This window comes from Cheilinus undulatus, linkage group 8, assembly GCF_018320785.1.
Source record: "Cheilinus undulatus linkage group 8, ASM1832078v1, whole genome shotgun sequence".
Lineage (NCBI taxonomy): Eukaryota > Metazoa > Chordata > Actinopteri > Labriformes > Labridae > Cheilinus > Cheilinus undulatus.
In genome coordinates, this window is record NC_054872.1 from 10,753,620 (window position 1) to 10,773,020 (window position 19,401).

The 19,401-nt window shown below is 39.3% G+C and overlaps 1 protein-coding gene across 1 annotated transcript in view; it reads left to right on the forward strand.

Annotated features, from left to right (window-relative positions):
- The window catches only part of LOC121513486 (proprotein convertase subtilisin/kexin type 4-like), a 152,926-nt gene extending 134,735 nt beyond the window's left edge, over nt 1-18,191 (forward strand). The window contains exons 14-16 of the mRNA XM_041793273.1: nt 738-907; nt 14,542-14,619; nt 17,277-18,191. Coding sequence (XP_041649207.1) covers nt 738-907; nt 14,542-14,619; nt 17,277-17,492 — 464 coding nt within the window. The 3' untranslated portion in view covers nt 17,493-18,191. The remainder of the gene's footprint in view (nt 1-737; nt 908-14,541; nt 14,620-17,276) is intronic.
- Nucleotides 18,192-19,401: the final 1,210 nt, after the last annotated feature.

Genomic DNA, 19,401 nt, shown 5'->3' on the forward strand with positions numbered 1-19,401 from the left:
ATTTTGACCTTTAAAACTCAAGATTTCTAATTTATCTCATATTTTTACTTTCTGGCTCATATATTTGCCTTTCAAAATCATTGGTTTAATTTTTAATTGCATGATTTGGCCTTTTGAACTGATAAATTTGACTTTTAATCTCAGATTTCGAGCCTTTAAACTGATCGTTTTGACTTTTCTTATCTTAATAATCATGTATCATCAGCTCTAAATTATTTTTCCTTAGTGTATTACTGGTGAAATTGTGGTGGATTAGGCTCTCAGGTAAGACCTAAGATCAGAATCTGGTCTCTGCTGTGATTGAGTTTGACAGCCCTGTCCTAAACATCAAAAACTGCCCTGATCTGGTCAACCAGTAAATCTTGCATTTGTTTCATTATTTATTGCTTGCAGCACAAAAAGTTGTATTAATTTATCTTAATTCAGGTCTTAAAAAGTCTCAAAAAGTCGTACATTTTATTTTGTTTTTTTTGTATAATAACTGTGATTTATAGATTGAAAGATTTGAATTGAACGAAAGCGCAGCTGTAAGTCCTCTGTCTGGTTTCTCTTCTTTTATTTTTCATCTCTTTTTTTCTGTTACGAGAACAAAACTCCATATTGTCTTTAACATTTCCAACATACACACAAAATTGACTTGACATTTGGATGGAAATGTAGCTTCTCAGACAGACAGTGCTACAAACCTCTTTAACAATACTTCTTTGCTTTGTATTATTATTATTTTCTTTTTTCAGAAGGACCCCTGGAGAGCATTGTGTCCATGGGATCGCGTCACCCCATCCCTCACATTGGGTTGTACCCTAGGGACGGCTTCCCCCCTCTGGACCTGATTCAATGGATCTACAAAATGGAGAGAGACAGGAAGGTTCGAGCTGCAGACATCCCCGTCCCGACTAAAGACAGGGTACAGTACTGTACACACATGTTTCACACATCACACACGCTGTGATTTACTATTCCAATAAATCACTGGCACCGCCTAATTTCCTATGGATTTCAATTTCCCCCTGGACATATCTGCATTGATCAACTTCAGGTGTAAGGATGTGCCAGGCGTCGCTCACTGTGACACTGAAGAATGGCTTACAGATCTCTGCCATGCGTGTGTGAGTGTAGGAGTAAGACTGTGGGATTTGTGCACATGCAGCATTTCTGTTCAACACTATCGTCAGCGCCGAGGCTTTAGGATACAAATCCTCGAGTCTGAGTAATAACATCTGAAAATGTCACAATCATACAGACAGAGAGTTGAATGGGGACTTGAGATATTGTTATTCTGATCATATCTGCTCGTACACTCAGTCTAGGCCTGATTATGAGGAACAATTAAATATCATTGCGGCTTCTCTAACAGTTGTACTGTAAAAAGAAGAGCGTGGTGTAACTCCTCTTTGAAATTAGAGGACATTTTGTGCTTCGCCGAATCATCTTTCAGCACAGTGTTTGAACTGAAACAAATATGATTCTCTTTCAGACTAGCACTGCATTATCCCCCCGCCATCATTGAAGCCTTCTCTCTGTGTCCTTTACGCTGCATTATGAGGCCAATTACAGCTCTGACAAAAGTGTGCGGCTGGCCGACAGGTAGCTGTGTTTGCGTGCACGCTGCTGCCCGACATGTCCTTGCAGGAGAACACGGTCCCCGGGCCTGTAGATGAGTTTTGAGCCGGTGTTAGGAGGCAACGACGAGGCCTGACAACGTCTTTACCCTCAGTTCCTCCCCTAGAGGCAGATCTGAATGGATCGTAGAGGCAAGGAGGAGAAATAAATTGGAGAAAAGGATAAATCGATGCTTGGCGGAGAGGCAAACAGACCTTTCAACCCTCGGCCCAGACACGCACAAACATATAGACGCACACACATGTACCATGGCGTTGCTTTTTTCCTTGGGCTGTATTGGATTGGTATGCAGAGCTGAAGAGAGAGGCGCTCAGAAAAAGACTTGGCCTACAAATGATGTCCTTTGTTTGATCCACTAGGTTGGGAGGGGGGGGCTGGTTGGTGGGTGGATGGGGAGGGTCGTCCCACAGAGACGTTGGAAGGGCTGGGAAACAAACATCTCTGTCTGTGAGCCCCTCTCTGCCTCTCTCTCTCTCTCTCTCTCTCTCTCTCTCTCTCTCTCTCTCTCTCTCTCTCTCTCCCTCTCTCTCTCTCTCTCTACCTCACTAACAGCTCCTCATCTAAGGGAGAGCAGAGAGAGAGAGAGATGGTTGTCATCTGCTTCTGTTGATGAGTTCGAGGGCAGGCAGGATCTGGTGTAGCTACGTATGAATCCCAGTGCTTGAACGTATGGTACCAAAGTAAAGCCATAACAGATATTTCCAGTTTATTACCACAAAAGTCTTATTTGTGGTTTGATATTGTTTCTAAGGTTGACACTGGGGATGGAACATTATCGAAATCTCATGCTACTATAATACCTAAGTAACAAGCCCACAGTATGTTATTTATTGCAGTATCAAAAAAGATAAAACAACAATAAATGAAGACTTGGAAAAGTCTTTTTGTGCACATTAGTCTTAAAATATAAACTTACATTTTAACTAACCTTCTAAAACCTTCACTGCCCACCACTGAAACAGTTGTAGGTCTATGTTCACCGGTAGTTTGTGATCGGTTGAGCCTTCACGCTGTTGTGGGGAAAGGGGGTTGTGAACACTTCCTTAACTCATTGAGTGCCATAGACGTATATATATACGTCAAAGTGTTTTTTTGGCGGCTGGCACAAGGGGGCGCTGTCACGCTCCCTGTGAGTAATTTTGGAGCTTCTGGGATACGTAGTCGGAACACTACAGTCGTAAGTGACGGTAGATCAAACATCAGAGGTGGAGACCCTGGGGTCAAAGAGCAGAGCAATCGTTACGGAGGTAATCCAAGCTAAAAGTTCTAACTTAGATGCTGGAAGAAACTTCAAACTTTTGCCTGAGGAATCGCTTACTCACTGAAACCGACACTGAACTTAACAACAGCGAATCCAGGGATCAGCGCTTTTATTGATCTGCCTCGGCCAGCAAAGAGGCTAAAGAATGCCGTGAGGTCTCCCCCGTGCGTCGGAGAAATAAGGCAGCCTCTCGCCAGCTGGATGCATACAGCGACAAGCAGGAGAGGACGTGGGCGTATGGGGGGGTCCCATGGAGGCCGTCCAGTTCCAGAGTGTGAATGGCATGACAGTGACTGGAAGCATTGTTTTTTATTTTACAATAAAATAACATTTGTAATACAATTTTCAGATGTCTTTTATGTCATTGAAGGCAAAATTATAACATTCAAATCACTGTTCTGCTTGACAGACTCTCTTTCACAAAAATGCATTTTTCTCAGCTTTCTAGAAAAAAAGTGATCTTTTTGGTGAAACTAGCCTCTATTCAACTTCAGATAAATCAAGAACGGAACAAGCTACAAACAAACTATTTTTTCCATGATGAAATAGAGAGTTTCTTCTTTCATTTGGTGTTTTCAGAATCATAGTTCAAAATATTCTGTGGGTCTTGAAAGATGACTCAAAATGGCCAAAAATGCTGGCACAAGGCATTTCCCATTTTATAAAAGGGCTGGCACTCAATGAGTTAAGGGTCTTATGGCCTGGTTAGATTCTGCTCCTCACATCTCTGCATATTCCCCATCACTGCAGTTTGGCAGTGTCAGCATATTGTTTTTTGTTTGTCCATCACCTCTTCTTCTTTCTCATTTCTCCCTCGCCACTTGCAGCATCCACCATTGTTAGATCAAGCCAGCGAGTGAAGCACAAAGGATGATGGCTACGCAGGGGCCAATGGTAACTGTAGTTCCTGCTTTCATTCGCTCTGCTCCTCTAAAAACAGCTAAATTTTATGCCCTGAAGGGCTGTTGTTTAAAACTGTCATATGTCCATGATGGTATTGAGACGCTTCCATTATAATAATAATAATAATAATAATAATAATAATAATAATATCTTGAATTTATATAGCGCCTTTCAAGAAACCCAAGGTCGTTATGACTAAATTAATGATACTGTTGAACCTCTACTTGACACAATACCAAAACTGTAAACTTCAATACAATACCAGTAAAAAAAAAAAAAAAAGGGAGAAATTCAGTCCAAGAAGAACAATCATTTTGTATTTTAGTAACAACCTGTAGTGATGCTACAGGAAAAGTAACAGAACATTTATCAACACTTTAGTAGAATATAGACTTACAACTATTTCTTACAGCTTTCTTCTCATACAATATTAATGATAATAATTATGTTTCTGTTGTTTCTTTCATAAACACAGTACGGCAGAGCACGTATAATTTAATGAAGAGTATTATATATTGAATTAATTCCAGGTACGAGCAATATTATCGACATGATATCGATAACAGCAGAAATTAGCTTAAAAAGTGAAGTGTTGGTATTGGCAGATATCAAATTTCTGTTGAAATTTACAACCAATATTTTGGCTCTAAAAATCTGCCCTTGTTAGCTGTATATATTGGCCAGACAAATGAATAAGTAGAGTTTTAGGCTGGACCACCAGATGGAGTCTTTTTAATCTATTCGTCATCATTCCTTATACTTCAAAAAGACTACATTTGTTCATTTATTCATCTTCAGAGTTTTAGTTGTGTTTTCTAAGGACTAAAGTCTTAGGTCTGAACTATATTTGAATATTGGTATCAATATCAGTATTGTCAGAATTCATTTGTAAATATAATAATATAGGATGTCAGCAAAAATCTAATATCGAGCATCCCTAATTCGTTCATATAATAGAATGGATGGACTGATAAAAACATCTGTAAATAATACAAGTGAACAGGAAAAGTGACAATAAACCTGTATTTAGGTTTGTTGTATGATAGGTCACTGTGTTATGAACCCCCAGGTCAAATTTTAGTCAAATAAAACATCTCTAGGTTTATAAAATTAAGCTTCAAAATCATGAAGATGAGGCAGTAAAATCTGCTCCAGGATGGTGTGGGCGTGTCTGTTGAATGAGCTGAAGCCACGCCCACTCAGGAGAAATAAGATCTTATCAAATTAAAAAGCATTCACACCATTACCTTGCCCCTTGACCTTACAATGAGCTGACGATCAGATCGCAGCTGCCTGGCTCTGTGCCAGAGAAGAGACAAAGTCTGCTTTCTGGCTCAAATCACTGTTGTGATGCTTGAAATGATCCATGGACCACTGTGGCTGCAACAAATGATGCAGAATCGGATGATTATTTTCTCGATTAATCGATGAGTCGGATGTTTCCGGGGGGCAGGGTCCCTTATTTAAAAAATTTAACATGGATATTCCAATGCTGTCAAAATAATGTTAGAGTTTAAATGTCTTTATTCTAAAAACTAAAACAAAATATTTGAGTTCTATCAAATTAAGTAACTTGAACATTTCACAGAATAAACACCAAAAATATAATAAATTATTTTTAAAAATTAAAATGATATTTTCTGTTATTACTTTGCCTCCCTCCTTACAAACATACATAAACACTTCATACTACTGTCAATAGCCCGAGGATATGATTTGAATGACTGACTCTAATAGTGAGATTCTGCTTTTATTATGTCCTCTTGCAATTATTTTATCCCAGTGAAGCCACAGGTAAGCATCAGCCTCTTAAAGTTGTTGATATTATGATAACTAAACATTTATCACTCACGTATTCAACAAGCTAACGTTGGCTCGTTCATGCTTGTTGTCAGACCGACCCGCACTCACGGATGGTCACACAAACTCTCTTTGTCACACATACACATACACAGACACACACACCCAACAGCCATGTGACTGCAGCTCAAGCTTTTCCTCCTCTCTCCTGTTTTTGCGAACATTTAGAACACAAAGTGAGGCAAATATCATGGATTACATGAACGCCTGACAAGTCCAGCGCTCTTGTTTTTATTCCAGTCTGCTATAGTAACAGAAACGAAACTTAATTTCCGCCGGAGTTTTTAGGACTACAAGCTATTTTTAGATTGCTAGCATCTCATCTCCGTCATGAGACACAGTTGATGATGAATATATCTGCTTAATTTTTCCGCTAATCACTGGATTATAATCAGAGAAGTACTAAACCAAGCCAAAGTAAAGTTTACCAGCCGTCTGCATGTGATGTAAACAGCTCTGTGTCATGCCAAGTGACGCCATAATCGCGCAACACAACGAATCGACACATAAATTCATTGCCAACTTTTTAAATTATCGATTTTATCGATTCGTTGTTGCAGCCCTATAGACCACTGTGGCTGATAGATTTGGCAAATTTACCTCAAAATGAACAATAAAACAGCACTTATCAGTTACATGTTGATCAGTTATTTGGGTTAATAATTTTAAAATCTTACATCAACCACATTCACTCCTTAAATATAATAATCCTGTGGTGCTGATGGAGTTTGCTTTTACAACCCAAAACCACCACAATTCATGTGGAAGTGGACAATGGCCACCTTCTAGCCCACAAAATCCCACGGTCCACTGTTCGGATCTCAACCCTGAACCAGGCTTTGCTTGCACAGCGGCACAAGTGGAATGTGCTAATATAGCAAACACACCAAGCTGTTCATAAAGTCATAGCAAATTCATACAAAATGGGAGATAAGTTTATGACCACAACTGCCTTAAATGTGTTGTTTTGTTGCTTCTCTTCGGCAGAGAGCTGTCATGAGTCTGGTCTGCTCAACAGTCCTGTCATTTAAAGAGAAGGTTTGGTCGCTACTGTAACGGGGCTGAATACTGCTAGTGCTGAGTTTATGGTGATTAACGCCGGTCTTTATTATAAAGCGCCACAACAGAGGGTACGGTCTAGACCTGCCCTCTTTGTACAGTGTCCTTAGATGACTTCAGTTCTGAACTGGTGCTATACAAACAAAGATTGATTGATTGATTGACTGATTGATTGATTGACATAGATTAGTTTAAACTAAGTCAAACAGAATAGAAGTGAAAGCATCATCATATTAATCCAGTAGATTGCTTTCTTCTTTACCACACAGCCGTCACTGTGTGATTAACTTCACGAGTGTCAACGACTTTATAAGCTGACATGAAAGCTAACAAGCTAGATAGCTAACAGTAGCCATTCCTTGAGGCTAAATGACCACTAACATTGCTATAACCCATCCCACATGGATGTTTTAAGTTAATCAGGAAAAATCAAACATAATTTGTCACCAGGTCCATCATGAGGGACATTTACTGCAAAGTGATTAGTTTTTGTCAACTCAACTTTCAACTTTCACAAGATGCTGGTCTGTTCATCAGATTGTTAGCCAGTTTTCTAGTGTTCCCTCTCTTTATTTTAAAGTGTAAGTGAACGCCCAGCTCAAAGCTAACTCCGCCCACTTCAGGATTTCAAAAAATGCACAGAAAGTGGGCAGTTTGGTTCTGAGAGGAGGGAGGGGAAACGGACGTTTCTCGTTGTTTTTTGTAAAGGACGGTCTTTCCCAGATGAAGCGGGATTGACATAACATTGCAAAGCAGATGGATAAGCCCGTTTCTATGTTTCTCACTGGTGAACAAATCCATTTGGCGTGCCAGGTTAGGAGTGACAGTGACTTCCCCTTGCCAGAAACTGACACAGAGTCCCGCAGCACTGCTGCCTCAGAGCGATCTTTAGAGGTGGAGGATTTTTCCCTTCCAGAGTCCCCCTGAAGCAGACTGTGGAGTGGTGGCGGACCGTGGTGGTCCTGAGGACTACCTGTTTGCGCTGTTTGCTCCAGCACCGGCGGTACTAAAGCTGGAGCTCTCAGAGCCGAAGCAGTGCAGGAGAGGACGGGAGTGGTTTCTGAATGGGAAAGTCAGTTAGTGGTGGTAACATCGTTTATATAGAGTTTGGTTCCTACGTCACATAAGTCCCACCTTTTCAGAAAAGATTTTTCAAGGCAGATGTCCGTTTGAGCTAATTAAAGGATGTAAAATGCACTTTTTTTAATCAGTTTGGCGCAAATGTCAGAAATAACACCAGCATTGATGTGTTTTATAATAGTTCAGTCAGATACCTCAGTGTTCAGCTGAAAAAAATGTCAAAGTGTTCACTACTTCTTTAACTTAGTGAGGTGCCTTTGGCCAATCTGTCCCATTTCCCTCTGCATCCTCCTTTTATGTGAAATATTCCCACTAAAAACTTGGTACTGTTCTTCTTTCTCCACAAACATTACTGTCAGAGTTGGACTTGTCTCATTAGCTTGCTTCTTGTTGACGGCGTTTCAGTCACGTTTCTCCTTCAACCTTCAAACCTGATCACACAGCTGTACAACGACAGGTAAAGGATCAGTTGCTCTTCTTCTCTGTCATTCGTCTTTGCAGCTCGGGTTTAAAAATCTGACCACTGATCTGATTTTAAAACTTTGTTACGTTTGGTACAATTGAATATAAAATTAAATGGTTTTGTATCATTTTAAGGCATGATATAAAAAAGTATTCATGTATTCACTGGGTAGATATTTGATGATACCTGGGAAAAGGGGAACTCAATAAATTGAGCAATCAGGAAACCAAAGATTATTTGGTTGTCACACAGGAAACATAATCCAAGGTCAAATTTTCCTTTTAAAGCTCATTTTGTCTGAGTGTATGAATATTTTGTGCATTCCCTCCCTTTAGTTCACTCCCTTTTGCTTCCTTACAAATGTTGCACTCAGATTTACCAAAGTCTTTAAATAAATGCCACCTGTTCATAAGGAAGTGAAAGTTCATGAGATCTGATCATCATTATCAGCACCTAAAAATGACTATTATTATAAGGCTGCCCATTCTGCTCCATTTAGTTTTCAAAAATGTCATGAAAGAGAAAAAAGAGCCAATATTTCAGAGCTCTGCTCTGTTGTTGAAAATCTGTGTGGGAAAAAAACAAATTACAATCATCAGTAGTGCTTTTAGGAGATCAAAAAATAAGGAAATCTCTTAGTGTGAATGCAGTTTTATCAAAAATGACAACTAAAGCAGAGAAAGAAAGAACCAAAATGTTTTTTAGTAAAATACTCGGTGGCTGGAACAGATAAAGAGTTTACTCAAGGTATTCCTACATCAGGCATTTGTTGTACTCTGATTTTTACTCCTACATACATCCTTTAGGACGTCAGGTTAGCAAGAAAGAATATGTAAAATGCAGAAGTTTATTCAGGAGACTTGTGTTTGTGTCATTTTTGCAACCAAAAAGTGCTCTATAATTGGTTTTCTTTTTAAGCCAGAGATACTCAGCTGTTAGCCTTCATGTATGTAAATGCATGATAGCTGCCATGCATCCTTTAAATCAGCGATGTACGTCGCTATATATGCACAAGTGTGGACGGGGTGGTGCAGAGACAGAGGGGATGTGAGAGTGAACACAGCAGCAGGAAGTGTCACTGCAGAGAGACAAACATGTCAGACTAGTTTAGGACAGATAAAGTCAAAATCTGTTTAAGATTCTGTTTAAATATCTAAAAAAGATCATGGAAATAAGATGAGTGTATTAGTTCAATGAGTGTAAACCGATGACTTTTAGCTGAGTGTGTCAGCTGTTGCGTTGGTGTTGGTTTGTTTTTTATTTAATACAATCTATATACTGAGCCATATAGTGAACACTAATCAAAGGGCCATTCACATGGACTCAGGTTTTCAACAACTTACTTTCAAAATGTAACACCATAACATGTCTTAAAACATCTTAGTTTTAGTTGTGGTGGGTTTTGAATTGTAGATGGCAATTTTTCTAAGTACTTTTACTTTACAAATATTTACAGTTAAGCTATCATAATTATTTTAAATTCTCTTTTTTTGGTGGATTTTCTTTTATTCCTGACAAAGAGGGAGAGGGAGAACAAAATGGGGAAATGCAAGTTTAACAAAACTTGGCTTCAAAATGAAAATGATGAGAAATGCTGGCAGGGGTGATAGCAGTTATGAGGCATTTTGCCAGATTTGCAAAAAATCTTTTAAACATGGGACAATGGGAATCAAAACCCCACATGAAACCAGAGAAGTGTGGACCAAGGTTATAATAGTTTTTTTGTTTGTTTGTTTTTTACTATTTTATTTTATTTTATTGTTTATTTTAATTTCCATTTTATTTCACTTTAGTTTCTCCCGCTGTTTTTTTAGTTTAGTGTAGTTTTTATTTTGTAAAAATGCTTTGTTTTAGTTCAGTTTTTTTGTTAGTTTTAATTTTTTCAGCAATATGGGATACTCAGGGGCCAGACCCACAGACTACCGTTCACTTTTCATCGTACTTTTTAAAATTTCCTATTTGAATACAGCCTAACCTAAAATAATCATTGTGTGAAGTCTTTAATCAAATCAGGCTACTTAACACTCAGGTTTGGTGAACATGTCATTTTATTTCATTTTTCTTAGTTTTCAAAGCAGAGAATTAAGTTTTAGGTTTTTTGTTTTCTGTAAAGCTTAGTTTTTTTTTAGTTTCACTTTGTCAAGTCAAGTTACGCACGTTTAAACAACCACAACCACAGCTGCACAGACTTAAGGCATAGAAGGCAATAAAACACAACACAAAATCATTTTAATAACAATAATCAACAGTACAAATAAGAGCATACAATGTCAAGATGTCAGAGCTCAGCTTGTATTAAAGCCAGTTCAAACAGGTGAGACTTATGCAAGGGTTTCAAGTTTTCAGTGGATTGAGCTGTTCTAATATTTTGAGGTAAACTGTTCCACAGTGTTGAAGCGGCCACAGCAAACACTCTGTCTCCTCACTGAGCCTACACCTAGGAACATCTAAGAGCATCTGACGTGTTGACTGCACTGCTCTCAGTTAACTAAAATGATTTTTACGTTTTAGTTATTTAGTTTGTTTTAGTAAGCTATAATAACGTTGGACTGGACACTAATCAACACAAACAACATATTAAATCCTTGTTTGTTTGTTTGTTTGTTTGTTTGGGTTTTAACAGGTCTAATAAAAAGTCTTGAATTTGATTTTAAAAGCATGCAGCAACACTGAGTTAGCATGGCCACTACTTTAAGCGTAACACTAGGTCCATTATGTCCATGCATAGAGGAAAATGTTGGAGAAAGACGGTGCAGACGGTACTCAAAGTGTATTCTGGCATTTTTCGTGAGTCGCCTTTTTTGACCTGTTGTTACTGTTGATTATTGATTTTTATCATATTTGTTCTGAGCACAGAATTATCACCATATTCACTGTCACCATGTTTGCACAGTAGTTTACATCCCACACATGGCATGGTTGTGCACAAAAATGCTTGTGATGCAGCATGAGACATAGGTAAAACAGCCAGGATCGCTCATTTACAGCTTCAAACTAAACCATGGACTTTGCTAAATTCTAAATTGTAGTTTTGGTTTTCAAATGCATCCAAAATGCAACCATTTCATCCTGTTTATCATGTATTAGAGCAGTGGCTCTCAACTGGTGGGTCTGGACCCAAAAGTTGGTTGCGGAGCAGTTTACAGTTGGTTGCGACTAGGTGTATGAAAAAATAATGGAAGCAAAAGTCCTAAAGTCCTTATTGGACATGCATCGATACCTTTTATTTTACGCTGTTTTACTGTGAATTGGGTTAATTTGAATGTTTGAGCAATATCTAAGCTAGTTTATTTCCTCTTCTTGCAACAAATGGCTACTTTTCCCATGATATTGAAGTAATTTCACAAGTTCTCTGGAAAACTGGAAAAAAATTGACACATAAAGATGGGGGAAAAGGGTATAAATTTTGTCAATTTTGTCCCTTTTCTTTTTCTATCAGGTGTTTTGGTACAATCAGGCTCCAAACTGCAACATATTCAATTTACTTAACATTTGCTGTTGAAAATCTTTTGGAAACTTGGGTCATGATCTGTTTTAAGACAGACTGGTGGGACCTGAGGCCGTACCAGTCGAGATCCACAGAAACTAAAGGGTATCTCGTTTATCACAGACATTCCCGTCAAACTCTGCTATCTTGTTGTGAATTGTAGCATTGACCCTGTTTATCATCAGCTCACTAATGCTAAACGTTAGTATATACTCACGTTTATTAGCACCATTTTAGCCCAAAGTTCTTGTTGATTACAGACATTTAGTCTTGTTTGATTTGGTTTTAAAGTTGATTACATATTTCTTCTCTACTCTTTTGATTTCTCAAGTCATCTCAGTGTTCTCACCAGCCTTAATAATACCTAGATTTTATCCAGTACCTTGTAAAGTCTATTTTTCTTCCTCTTTGGAGAAAAGCAGGCCAACTGTACGAGTCCCACCCCATGCATGTTGTTCTTATGCTGAAGTTTATCAGCTTCAGTCCCAAAGTCGATTTTTCAGACGCTATGAAATCCTAACCTCTGAAACTCCAATTATTTATCTTGAGGATTTTGCACCATCACCGCTCACCTGCCTCTCCTCCACTAGTTTTTCTGCTCCTTCTTCTTTGGAGACACTCACTATTCTCAGCTCTCCCCAGCATCAGCGTACGACGCCATTCATTTTAGCTTGGGAGTTCTTTTCTGGCTCTGTGTCTTTTTATAGTTTTGCTGTTCATACTGTACTCCCCGCTGCGCCTTATTTTCATGAATGCTGTGAGAAATAATTGAAAGCGCCGTGCACTGTGCCGTCTGTTGCAGCGCTCCCTCTTCCACATGCCTTGTAAATACTGTATCAGTGAAACCCCCGCTGTAAGCTGCCGGCTTGGGAGCTCTGAGATGTCAACACTCATTGAAAACTTGAGCCAAGATCAAATCGTAACCAGAGCCTGAATGTCACTCCTGTGGACAGAGTCGGGTTTTGATTGGTTTCAAATTTAGCTGCTTGTCCTTGTCTTTTTCCTTGAGAAAACAGGGTGAAATCAGATTTCCTCTGGTGTTTTCACTTATTTTTTTCACTTACATTCATAAAAAGGGGGGCAAACATGTCACAACCCCTGCTGTAAGTGGTGCTGGTGTAAAATGCAACAGATGGAGGACCTAAAGGAGTCTTCATCACAACAACTAAATCTCACCATGTTGGAACAGGATTAAAGGGCCACCTCCAGAATTGACACACAATGTTGAGTACCATCTATTATACGAAAACTACAGTTCTATGTCTTCTATCGCTTATTCCAGTTTTCCAGTCTGATAATGATGATGAAGGTGCTGTTCTTTTTTCTCTAAGAAGAGGGGTTGAGTGGAACAACCTGTGGGTTGCATTATTGGTAATGTAGTGGCCAACATTGAGAAAAATCAGCATATCTCAGCCCCTGCTGCTTTGATTTTTAATTTTCCACCTCTTGCAATTTCCTGAACCCTAAGTGGCGTCGTATATCTCGTGTTACGTGCATTATATTAGTCACAAGACTTGTCGCTCAGCATGGCCGCCTTAAGGAGCGACTGGCTGAAGATAAAAAATGGAATCTAAGTTGAAGTTTTGGTATCTTACTGTAATATCTGCACGTTTGAATGAAGGTTGACTCAAGAAGTCAACATTTGTCTTTCTTAAACATGACTTTCTCTTTGACTTTGTTTTTGAAAGTGATGTAAAGGAAGTGGGGGAAAACCTGTGGATTTCTCCACTGCTAAAAAAGTTGTGACAGACGTGAAAATTGGAAAACAAACAGAGAGGCTAGCTTATAGAGGCTACAGCCTTAAACTTACTGAAGAGATCTCCTGTATTAGAGCTGGGAGTATACATAGATCCACAGATTGCAGAGGACTGAGATATTCTCCAGTAAAGGATCTAGAAAAGTGTCATTATTTTGGCCTCTCTGAATGATTTTTCATCGTTCAACCTCATGAAATTTATAAAATAATCTTGTGTCATACGTTCTTCTACTATTTTGTAATTATATCGAAGCTAGAACTGCACAGAATCACAAAAAATAGGCATAAATGTAATGAACATCTGTCAAAATTATATGATTACAAATAAAAACATATTAGAAAGCACTTCATTACAATTTAGACATATTTAGACATAGGTAAATTGTGCCTATTCTGTAAAATTGGACTTAAGATCATTTGATTGAGGTACCTTAAGCAGCAGCAGTCTGACATTTCTAATCCTACCAGCCCCCTGCCACAGTCAGCTGACAGCTGCAGACACTGGAGTTTCCACTGCAGTTATGGCGGCCACCAAAGATGGCACAGGTCAGCTGCAGGATTTGTCTGTACAGTTATGCAGAGAAGGTCATCTGCTCCACAGAATTTAACTAATTTTATAAAAAACTGAGCTGAAAATCAAAGTTGAGGATGTCAGCTAGACTGAAAAAATTACTACTACAACAGTATATAAGCACGACTCAGGCATGTGTTCCTCTGTTCCACAGTGATCATCTGTGGAGCTGCTTAGCTGTATACTCTAGCTTAGGAGCAGCTGATATCTCCTGTCAGATGCGTTGTTTGCTAATGTCTCATGCTGCTAGTACACATACTATTGATAAATACCTCATACAACCTCACTTCAAAAAGACCAAACTATCACTGTAATGTAAACTGCATTCTAATAAACAGGAGTAATCCTTCAGTTGAATTAATGTACTTACTACTGGATTCATCTGTTCAATTTGCACTCCATGCCAAGAAACATAATGATATCTGTGGGCTCTTACTGTGTAAACCTGCTAAAACCAAATATCTGTTTCATCCTACAGATGTTGAAGAGCCCCAATAAGTTAGTGATGGTGACCCAGACCCAGAGGAAGGCCCCAACATCTAGTATGGATTTCCAGGTGAGCTTTAGGAACACAACAAACATTTGAGCCTACCTACAGGGCTTCACATATTTCTGCACTGAAAAAAGAAACATGAATTAGGCTGCATTCATTTAGCTTGAGCTGCAGGTAGTTAACTAACTTTAGTTGATTGTTTGCATTTTAAGTGGGTGCAACAGTTTTCTTTTTCCACTGTTACATTACCTTTTTGTATACACCAATTTTTCAAACTATACAAAAAGTAAAATTTTACATTGCAATGTTAAGTTTTTTTCATTATGATTATTTTTAAGGATTTTAGAAGCACTTTGAAAATATCAATTCAATAGTTCTTATCTGCAGGCTTGCAGGCAGCAGTTTCAGGATCATAGATCAAGGACCCGTGTTTTTCACAATAGCACCAACCAACAAAGTGGAGGTGTATTGCAATTAAACAAGTTTCAGCAGATTCAGGACCACAGATTTAGGACCATAGACCCTGGACCTGTGTTTTTAGTTTCAGTTGGCACAACTTTGATAGGCAGAAATCTAAAGTTCACTTGAAGTACTTTTTTATGTTATTAGTAGGCCTGTTAACATTAACGCATTAACGTTTGTGATTAATCTTGAAACCTTAACCCTTAACCTTAACTATTTAATCATAAGGGTAAGTTTGACCTCCCACAGTCCTCCAGCGCGGATGTCTGCGTGAGGGTGAAGAGGTGACAGGTGGGTCAGACACAGCCAGTAGTGATGAGTGAGGAGACAGACCCAGGTCTGCTTAACGATAATTTTCTTTTTTAAAAGCTGGCGAATGTTAGTTAATGTTACTGCAGTGATTAGCTGTCTTTATACCGAAGCACAACGAGTCTTCAGTACCAAAGCACATCGTGTGGAATCAACTCTACTCCCCCTACCTTCCTGTTCTTCTCCGTGTTTAAGCGCCATAGCTCCGCCCCTCTTCTCACATACCTCTTTGCGAATATGCATGTCCACTGAATCAAATACTGACAATTGCAAAGCTCTTGCTTGATTTTGCTCCGCTTTTCCACTGAAATCAATGGGCCAATCACAGGTAAGAAAACACTTCATCTCAGCATGAACAAATTCTACACAGGACCGAACACCACTGGTAACTCTGTCATTGTATCTACTTCTCACTGAGCTGAGAGGCAGAAGCACACCTACTACAGCAGCCAATAGGAACGCTCCCTCTGACATAAGCCTTGATTGGCTGCAACTGCTAGCCTCCTCATTGGCTGGAGCATTGTCCCTTGCTGGTTTTCCTCAAGTGAGAGTGCAGCGCGAGGAGGCAGTGCAGAAGTGTGTTATATTGTCAGATGGCTTCAGTAACAAGACCCTGACAAGTTGTGTTGTTTTTGTAGTCATACGACAATAAAAATAAATTGCTTACTACAGCTTCAACAATATTAATCCAGTGTAGAAATCTGTGGTGGAATTGGCAAAACTGAATTTAATTAGTGAACTTCATGAGCTGAAGACTGAAAATATAACGCGTTCAGGTAACCTCAGTAAATTAGACGAGTAATTTCTATATCTTATGATGTGTTCAAATGTCACATAAAATGGGAACATTTAGTTTTTGATGAGAAACTTCAATAAATAGTGTAAATATGTGTTTAAATTTGAGGATATACAATAGATGTGACAGACTTCATAGCTTTTTAACTCAAGCTCTACTCAGCTAAGACCACTTGTAGTTTAAATATTTGCCCTTATTTTGTCTTTCCACCAAACCATAGAAAGTATTGATAGTGGTATCGATAAGGACGCAGATCAGCACTTTCAATGTGCTGTACATGGAATTAAAATGATAAAAAATAAAACACTTGATAATAACAACCTTTAAACATCTTAAAAAATAAAAATATACTAAAATTGTAAAAAATTGCTGTGATTAATCATGACTAATCGAGTAACAGCACTAGTTATTAGTGTTATACCTTAATTTTATATAACTGTTCTATGCATGTTTAGTTGTGTAAGCCATATTTTTCCACTATTATGGCTGCTTGCTAAGTACAGGCTAAGTAATAATCTTTTTTGGGTACAGGCTCACAAACAACAAGTTTTCACATTACTAACTTTACTTTTTATCGAAACACCTCATTCTGAAGGACGTTAGTGTACTTAACTCATGAAGTACTACGCTCTGATAGTCATCCATGGCTTTCGTGAGTAGTAGCAAAAGCAATAGTTAGCAACGTCTTTAAAAGAATCCTCATAAACAACGTAGCAGCGTCCTACATCTACAGTCCTGAAACTGCTGCCTGCAGGTCTGCAGATGCACCCTTCTCTATCAGTTAGGACCAAAGGATTTAGGTTCTCCTTTTTCTTTTTGTAACATGTTTGTATTTCACTTTACCGACCATTTGCATTTTATAGAGCTTACATTTTAATTTCTGAATGAATTAAGCGTGTTTTCATGTTAAAGTCAGGACATTTTGACACCAATATGCCTTTCTGCTTTCAGGACATGTAATCACTTTTAGATCTAACCCGAAACTCAACTGATTGATTATTTTAATTTTAATGTTTTAGCTATTAATCTTTTAATTTGGTCTCTTATTAATGAAAAGCAACAAGCATGAAAAGGGAATTTGACTTTATCACAGAAATTACACTTTGCTGTGGGGAGTGATGAGGATGCTTTTCATGTTTATATTTTTCTCCAGTCTCATCAGACAGATGCTGCACAGAAGTTCTCAGTCGGATCTTCAAATGTGAAAAAGCATCATGACACAAAGACCATCAGAGATACTGTGGACAGAGAGAAACGGTCCTTACCATCACAGGCTCTGCAGGATGTCGGCGTGGATGTAAAGGAGGTGCTGCGGGGAGACTCTGCAGACCCAGGAGGTGGAGAAACAGGACAGAAGACACAAATATGAACCACGGTTAAATAATAACAGTTGAATTCAGCAGTACAGCAAGCCAATTGATCATGAATCAATTCCATGTCCAGTAATTTGACTGTGAGGCCTCAGTGTTGGCACCCATTATTTATTGTGGATTTCTAACTTGGCTTTAAATCCCAATCAGTCTCCCAGCCACAGAAACACACACAATCGTGTAAATCCTTCCCCAAAAACAAATCATTTCACGAGCAGGTTTCTGCTCCCATCTCCCCTCCTCCTTTGCTTTCAGAGGTTGCAAAGGTTAGCGAAAGATATGTTTGTCTTTTTCCACTTCATTGAAGGGTAAATTCGGCTCAGTGCAATAAGAAATGGATTACCCATTCATTAAAGGGGCTGTGTCACTCCTCATTGAGTTGGACAAATAGCAAATTAATTTCTAGCCGCCTAATTTCTCTCTGTTCTCCACTGAATTTCCGATAACGTCGAATTACTGATCACAGCCATGTGAGCTCCCTCAACTTTTTATCAATTCATTAAAAATGTGCCACAGTGGAGATGCTACAGAGGAATTCTCTCTCCTTTTCTGCATGCTTCCTTTCCCACCACAACACTGTATACAAACAGAAATCAACTCAAGTGTTTAATTGAAATTAGGATATTAAAAACACCAGAAACCGTTGCAGAAAGTGTTTGGAAAAGTTTGTCTTTTTTTGGAATCAGCAGGAAACTTCTTACAAAGTACATCTCAATGTGAATGTCAGAGCGGTAGCTGCTTTTTCCCTGTCAAGTGCAGGTCTGTAGGTAGTGGTGTTTTGTAAAGTAGCTGTAGTGTATTGACAGGCCAGTATTGATGTTTCAATTAGAGCAGCGTTACATAGTGCCGCAGCATGGTAACACGGTGCGTCTCCTGCCATCTGCTCTGCCTCAACGTCTGACGAACGAGGCACGTGGGGCTAATCGAGCCGCACATGAGCAATGGGACCACAAGATCTATCACGCACACACACAAAGACACACATCCTATATGCACGTCCTTATGCAGAAAAATAGGGGGGAAAGACGAGGGAGAACTCCTCAGCCCTGCTGTTTAAACAGCCTTCAGAAAGCCTGTGATTCCTCCCCTTCTCCTTTCACATGAGCCACAAGAGCAGCCAGCAGGTTATTTCTCTGACAAGAAAACAGGCAAACCCACCAGATGCACGAGTTAAAATTCTTCAAAGGCTCATCTGACGGAGAGACAAAAAAGGGAACGGCTTCTGCCAGGTTTTCTCGTGCTGGGACGGTCTGAAATAACAGTGTGCATTATGCCTGGCGTTATTGCCTGCCAAACCACACGAATCAAAGACCTCATTGTGTGGATTACCTCGTTAATCTGTTGATGCCATTGAGTAGTATTGCAGGTGTTAATGTGCCAGTTTTTTTTCTCCTCTCTTCTCTTATTGGGGAGGTGTAGCGTTAGGTTGGTAATCTGCTTTAAATGCTTTCTGGGGAATGAGACACGCTGAAACTCAGCCAAGAGAACTCTGCTATCGTGAAGAGCTTTCTCTTAATACAGCACACAGAGGGGACTGACAGACTGAGGCTGCCGCGCCGATGCCAACGGGGACGAGCTAGTGAGCTACACGCCCCACGCCACTTGTTGAAATATATGACTGTATGAATAATGAAAGAGGAAGGGGAAAGTGATATTGCTAAAGCAGTCCCACAATGGCATCCATCACAGAAATGCCTCATTGCTCTTCCTCTACTGTTTCCTCCTGAAAAAACTCCCAAGTTGTGTCTCTTTGGAGGAGCTAACCAAAGCTCAGCTCTGTGCCTGGATGAGCTGATTTAGAGGTGAACTCCTAAACCAGAAAGAGAGAGAGAGAGAAAGAAGCAGACAGAGAGAAAGACAGAGGGAAAGGGACAGAAAGAGAGGTAATCCTCCCTTTTTTCTGCTCCC